We start from the raw sequence: 7,337 nt of genomic DNA, 5'->3' as shown, positions 1-7,337 counted from the left end.
GCAAAGTTTGGCTGTGGCGGCAAATGGGCTTGGGCGGCTCCTTGGCGGGTGGCGGCGGTGGCCGTAGCGGTTCCTCCTGGCCCTGTTAATGTCGGGGCCAGGCCCGGGGAGGATGGCGCCCTAGGGCCCAGCCTTTCCTGGGGGTAGGGGCGGGAGGGGACGGGTGGGGACCGGCCATGTCGGAGGTGACCCGAAGTCTGCTGCAGCGCTGGGGCGCCAGTTTTAGGAGAGGCGCCGACTTCGACTCTTGGGGCCAGCTGGTGGAGGCGATAGACGAGTATCAGATGTGAGTGACTAACTGCGGGAGCGGGCCAGACGGGTTCCAGTCGGCCGCCTCCCCCCTTCTTTCTGTCGGTGTCTCTCATCACTGTATCTGTAGCCAAGGCTTCTCAGGGTGGGGCCCCGCAGGCACTGGGGCTGAGACCTCACTGGCCCCGGAGACAACGGTCCGCTCCCTGGGGTTTTTCGCCCTCCGCCAGGCCAGTTCAGTGCAACAGGTAGCCCTTCTTTCCCGGGGCGCCAGCCCATTCAGGCTACTACTGAGTTCCTTGCCACCGTCTCCCGGGTCCCCCGCTCCGCAGTTTCCTTTTCCCCTCTCCTCCGCCTCTCTCACGTTGCCGCCCCTCAGTTTCTCTTTTAGAATCTCTTAGGAATACTTCTGTGTTCTCCGCCCACGTTCCAGGGATGAGTGGCCTTGCTCTGTGTACAGTGCCTTCCTCCTCCCCTGTGTAGGACAGGAGGGAACGGGTGGCGATTGAGGGGAGGGGGTGCCCCCGGCAAGCATCGAGACCGGAGGTCTCATCAGACGAAAGAAAGGTCCCCTCTCGCGCCCCTTCTCCACCCCTCTTTCTGAGTAGCCTTGTTTTCCCAATTCACCTCGAATCCGTTTCGGTTTCTAGGACTGTTATTTGCTAGGCTGGGTGAGTCCCACCCGCCCCTCGCTCGGTTGCTCTGGGTGGAGTCCGCGCAGGATGTGAACAGAAGAGAGCAAAATGTGAATTAATAGACCACGCACAGGAGCCACCACTCCCTCTTCGGGTCCCTCCTCCTTTTCCTGTGTATAATGTATAGCCGCCGGGTACAAGTGAGCACCAGGTTCTTTGATCTCCCCAAGTCCAGTTTTCTTTCCTTTTCTGGTTTCCTCCCCAAACTTCAGGGATGTTTTTAAAATTATAAGGCTATGTTTGCGTATATATAAAACCTTGCTTGGTTTCTTGCACATTTTACTGAACTGCCTGCTAAAATGCTATTGTTTGCAAACTGTTGACATTAATTACTTCTTGGTTTAAAGTAAGTTATTGTTTGAAACCATGTGTTCGTAAAACATTTTTTTTTTCCTTTTCAAACGTCTTTTGCAAAGAATACAGGATTGGTCCCTGAAAGATCTAAATCCTGTATTCTTTTTCTACAGTGGTTACTTGTTTTTTTCTGACCATTAAGGTAATTTAAATGCGTAGATGTTTTTAAAGGTTTTTTTCTTAATGAGAACCGTTATTTGTTAAAATATTGCTTTTGTTTTGGTTTCTTGGCTGCCAGGCATGTTGTGGGGGGGGGGGGGCCAGCTCCCCAATCAGGGATTGAACCCTCACCACCTGTATTGGAAGGCAGAAGTTTTAGCCACTGGACCGCCATAGAAATCCTGCATAGATGTTTTCTATTTCACCTTACTGACTTTGAATTGCCTGCCATTTTTCAAAAGCCCTGAAAACCATCATGCTTTGGGCCATTTTGCCATGTATGATAACTTCTGGCTTTTGTTTCACACTTTCACTTGATTTCACTTACTCTTGCAACTGCTCAGTAAGAATATTATTATTCTCATTTTACAAGTGGGGAAACTGAAGCTCAGTTTAATGGGATTACCTGGAGTCACTGATGTCTGGGATTTTTTTTTTTTTAATTTCAAATCCTGTCTGCTCTGTTTAAGACATTTTGTTAAACACAAATGTTTTGATACATTGTATAAGTGAATTGGACACAGTAGAAGACTTCCTTTTTTTTACCAGAGAATGTATCCTTCCATTCTGTAGCCAGTTAGTGAGCACTGGGCATCCTCATTCTATGTTAACTGAACTTGCAGGGCCTGAAATCTAAAGCTGCCTTTTACTTGTGATGGTGGGACCTCACAGCTGTTGGCACTCAGCAGTAGACCTTACAATGGAAAGTGAAGAATACCATGTCCAATTGAAGTTACAAAGGAAAATTGAATATGCAAGCTGTTTAGCTGGAATTTCTAAAAACATCTCAGTAAGGGAGTAATAGGCACAGACGAATCTATTGTTGAACCTCAGTTACTAACCTTGAACGTCATGATTCAGAGTAATTCTCAAATTATTATAAAAACCACCAGTGTCAAATTTGAATAGAAATATGTCATGATTGGCTTAAACTTTGTAAACATATAGGCTACATATACAATGAAATTGAATTTAAAATTAATATACTCACAAATTTGAAGGCCAAATGTCTTTTTCATTTGAATTATCTGTGAGAAAAGCTGCTGAAAAAGAGAAGATTTGAGAGCCACTAAATGATGTGAGAAAGAATGGACAGGATTTAGCCACTAACTAGATACTGAGAGAAGGAGGAGGCATCTGGGAGAACTGGCCCGTCTGATGGGGAAACCAGCAGTGTTTTTACAACCCTACAACATACAGGAGTGTGTTCATGGGATGTTGCTGTTGAGGGAAGGAATAAGCATGTTTGTACTTATTGTGAGGTAAGAATATCATAGCTTGAACAGTTCCATCACTCAGCAAGTGAGAGCTAAGCATATAGACATGAATAACATTTGATCTCCACCCTCATAGTACTGAGTCTAATGGAGGATTTTAAAACAAAGTTCTGCCACTCTCCTTGCTGTTTCCTGAAGCCTGCTTCTGCCTTAGTCCATTTGTCCTTTTCCTGGAACACTCCCTGTTGTCTATTTGGGTTGTTGGATCACCTCCTTCAGGTCTTTAAGTCCAAATATTGACTTCCCTGTGAGACCCTCTCTGGCCACCCTATTTAAAACTGCCGGGTTAAAAGGAGAGTGGGTGGACTGAATTGGGAGACAGATCGACATGTATAAACTGTTAATACTGTGTGTAAAGTAGACAACTAATGAGAACCTACTGTAGAGCACAGGGAATTCTACTCAATGCCCTGCAGTGACCTAAGTGGGAAGGAAATCCAAAAAAGAGAGGATATGTGTAAACATACACCTGATTCGCTTTGCTGTATAGCATAAACCAACTTAACATTGTAAAGCAAATATACTCCAATAGAAATTAATTAAATAAAATTGCTCGGTTAAGTCTGCTATCCACTCCCACTCCCACTTACCTCACTTTTCCAAATCCAACCCCCTAATCTTGGTTTTTTCCTTAGTATTTACCGCCATTTAAAATACAATATACTTTTTGTATTCATTTGGTTTGTTGTCTCCCTCTCCACTTGGATGTAAGCTCTTTGAGGACAGAAAATAGGGGGAATTGTCTGTTTTGTTCTCTACTGTATGCTTAGTGTCCAGAGTAGTAGTAGGCTGCTGCGTGCGTGTGTGTGTGTGTGTGTGTGTGTGTCGCTCAGTCGTGACCAACTCTTCGGATCCCATGGACTGTACTCCACCAGGCTCCTCTGTGCATGGAATTCTGCAGGCAAGAATACTGGAGTGGGTTGCCATTTCCTTCTCTTATCTAGATGTTATGTAATTATTGTATTCTAGTGAATGGTTTGATTCAGGAGTATGCTGTGGAAGCTTTAAGGAGTTGATGCCACGATACTATTGGAAAATCTAAACAAATTATGTCAAAACTAAAATTGCTCCCCCAAATATGCATGGTCAATTAAAAACAACTCTTATCTATCAGGTTACCTCTTTTAGCAGCCTGGGGGTGGGTACCTGCCCCCTAACTTAAGGTAGAGTGGCATGGACTCTCTTTTCCCTATTTCATAGAATCAGTCTTAAGGTATTGATCCAGCACATGGATGCTCAGTAAATATTTGTTAAATGAATGGGTGAGTTTGAAGATTGGATAATACTTAGTAATCATCTTTACTGTGTCTGATATCAGCACCTCTCAAGGTGTGGTCCCAGATCTTTGCTGGTCTGCAAACTGTTATTGGTATGCAGTGAGATAAGTAAAGAAATAGGGATTTAAGATTTAGGAACTTTATTGAAGTTTGACATCTTTGTGATAGTTTTTATTTTATTTTATAAAAGTATTAGACTAGAACAGAGTGGCGGGGGGGAGCTCGTCCTTCAGTCTAGATAGTTTGAGAAGAACTGTCATAGATTGCTGTGGGACTCTGTGGGTTACTTGTTTATGTTCGTTAAGTATATTTAAAAATTCCCCTTGAGAATAGTCCTGTATTAACTGTAGGCACCCTTGTATGAGGTTATTCTCTAGAGAAGGACAGTTGGTAGGCTTCTCACCTTTACTAATAGAATGTCAACTCTTTTACCTGCTCTTTCATTCCTAGAGCATGTGGGTTTTTCCTCAGTGGACAGATTTATGTCTCATTTTGTCTTAAAATGGTGCAGTCGTTTATGGGTTTGGCTTTCTTGCCTAGGTTTTTAAAAAAGTTAAAAAAAGATAACTTTATTGAGGTTTAATTTATCTACAGTGAAATTCACCATTTTACAATTCAATGAATTTTTAGTAAATTTACCAAGTTGCACAACCATCAGTACAATCAAGTTTTACAGCATTTCCATCACCCCACAAAGATCTCTTTGCACATTTGCAGTCATTCCATATTCCCGCTCTAGTCCCAGGCAACTGTTAATCTACATTCTGTCTCTAAAGATGAAATGATCTTTTCTGGACATTTTATGTAAATTGAATCATATGATCTGTATGTGGCTTCTTTCATTTAGCATCCTGTGTTTGAGTTTCATCCATGTTGTTGCATGTATCAGTCTTTTGTTCCTTGTTACTGATGAGTAACATTGCATTGTATGGAGATACCGTATTTTGTGTATCCATTCACTAATTGATGGACATTTGAATTCTTTCTAGTTTTTTAATACTGCTGTGAACATTTACATGCAAGTCTTTGTGTGCACATGTATTTTCATTCTTCTTAGGTAGATAGCCACGGAGTGATATTGCTGGCTCATATGGTAAATTTATGTCTGATTTTTAAAAGGCAGCTGCCAAATGGTTGATCAAACTGGGTGTACCATTTTACATTTCTACCACCAATATATGAGAGTTCCTGTTTGTCCACCTTGGCAGCATTTGTTATCATGTGTCTCTCTGATTATAGCCATTCTAGTGGGTATATAGTGTATTTCACTGGTTTTAATTTGCCTTTCTGTTACAACTAATGATCCTGAGCATCTTTTCTTTGATGCTTATTTTCCTTGTAAATCTTGTTTATAAAATGGCTTCAAACTTTTTGCCTGTCTTTCAGTTGAGTTGTCTTTTCCCTATTGAGTTAGAAGGGTTTTTTGGTATATTCTGGATGTAAGTCCATCATCAGATAGGATATATGATTTGCAAATATTTCCTGTAGTCTTTCTTCTGACAGTGACCTGCTTAGGTTAACAGTCACTATTGGCGTATTGTGTGGGTGTGTGTGTGTGCTAAGTTGCTTCAGTTGTGTCCGATTCTGGGTGACCCTGTGGAGTGCAGCCCACCGGGCTCCTTTGTCCATGGGATTCTCCAAGCAAATGGAGCTAGTCAAATAAAGAAACTGCCACACTATAGCTTCCCTGAATTCAGGGATGTACAGTTGACATTGTTAAGTGTAGACTGTGATTCCTAAAGAGAACTATACGTAGATGGTAGACTAGCAAGAATTAGAAAGTAAATGAAGTACTGTAAGGGACAGGTATGACTTTGTCTATTTCTAATTATACTTACTCCTGCTTAAAATCTGCAAAGAGTGGGTCCAGGAATGACATTTTAGGAAAAATATTCTGGGATTTCCAGTTTGGGAGGAAAAGAAACAAATGGATGGAAACATTTTAAGTAACATAGTAGAACTATCCTGGTAAATGTTAGGATTTCATGTAGGAGTCTCTTAGGTTATGATTAAAAGAATGTGGACCTTTCATAGACTGAATAGAAGTCATCAAGTGAACTTGATGCCTGATCTTTAAAGATACAATTACATAGAATAGAACTTCCATCTAAGACTTTTTGGAAACATGGTGAATTTCTTTTGCTGTGGCTTGGTAGGAAATCCAGCACATGCACCTCTTGTGTCCCTGCCTCCGTTCCCCACTTGGGATAGTATAGTATGCTTGGGAATTGTAGTTTCAAATTCTTTAGCCAGTTATAAAATGTTTCACCAAAAATGTCCTTTTGGTTCTTTGGTTCCCCCACCCCCTGCTACCCCACAAATTTAAAAAATTAAAATAAATATCATATAACATGAGATTTATCACTGTGAGGTTGTACAGTTTGGTAGATTTTAGTCTATTCATAATGTTATGCCAGCATCACCACTATCTAATTCCAGAGCATTTTCATCACCCTCATAAAAAACCCTTTACCTGAAATGGGTCACTGCCAGTTCTCTCCTTTCCGAAGCCCCTGACAACCACTAAACTGCTTTATATCTCTATGGATTTACCCATTCTGGATATTTCATGCAAATGGAATCAGGTAATACATGATCATTTACATCTGACTTCTTTCATTTAGTTTAATGTTTTTAAGGTTCATCCATGTTGTAGCATGTATTAGTATTTTATTCTTTATGGTCAAATAATATTCCTTTGTGTGCACCACATTTTATTTACCTGGGGTATTTGCACTTTTTGGCTATCATACAAAATGCTGCTGCTGTGAACATTTATGTACTGTGTGTGTGTGTGAACATGTTTTCTGTCCTCTTGGAAATTTACATAGGATTTTGAAACTGGTGGGTTATATGGTAACTCTTTAACTTTTTGAGGAGCTGCCAAATTGTTTTCCACAATGACTGTACCATTTTACTTTCCTTACTTCAGTGTAAGGATTCTAGTTTCCACATCCTTGCCAACATGCATTGTAAGTTTTCTCCCCTCTTTTAAAAGTTATACCCATCCTGGTGGGTGTGTAGTGGTATCTCATTGTGGTTTTGATTTATATTTCTCTAATGACTAATGAGAGAAGGCAATGGCAGCCCACTCCAGTACTCTTGCCTGGAAAATCCCATGCACGGAGGAGCCTGGTGGGCTGCAGTCCATGGGGTCGCTCAGAGTCAGACATGACTGAGCGACTTCAGTAGCAGCAGCAATGACTAATGATATTCATGTGCTTATTGGCCACTTTTATATCTTCTTTGGAGAAAATGTCTGTCAGTCAAATCCTTTACTCATTTTTAAATTTAGTTATTTGTCTTTTTATTGTTTAGCTGTAAGC

The 7,337-nt window shown here is 41.3% G+C and overlaps 1 protein-coding gene across 1 annotated transcript in view; it reads left to right on the top strand.

Moving 5' to 3' along the window:
• The window catches only part of AIDA (axin interactor, dorsalization associated), a 48,659-nt gene continuing 41,322 nt past the window's right edge, over positions 1-7,337 (top strand). The window contains exon 1 of the mRNA XM_010852827.1: positions 1-286. Within this exon, the coding sequence (XP_010851129.1) occupies positions 177-286 (110 nt within the window). The 5' untranslated portion in view covers positions 1-176. The remainder of the gene's footprint in view (positions 287-7,337) is intronic.

The sequence above is a fragment of the Bison bison genome, unplaced genomic scaffold (genome assembly GCF_000754665.1).
Source record: "Bison bison bison isolate TAMUID 2011002044 unplaced genomic scaffold, Bison_UMD1.0 scf7180017864317, whole genome shotgun sequence".
NCBI lineage: Eukaryota > Metazoa > Chordata > Mammalia > Artiodactyla > Bovidae > Bison > Bison bison.
This window is presented reverse-complemented; position numbering and strand designations above follow the sequence as displayed.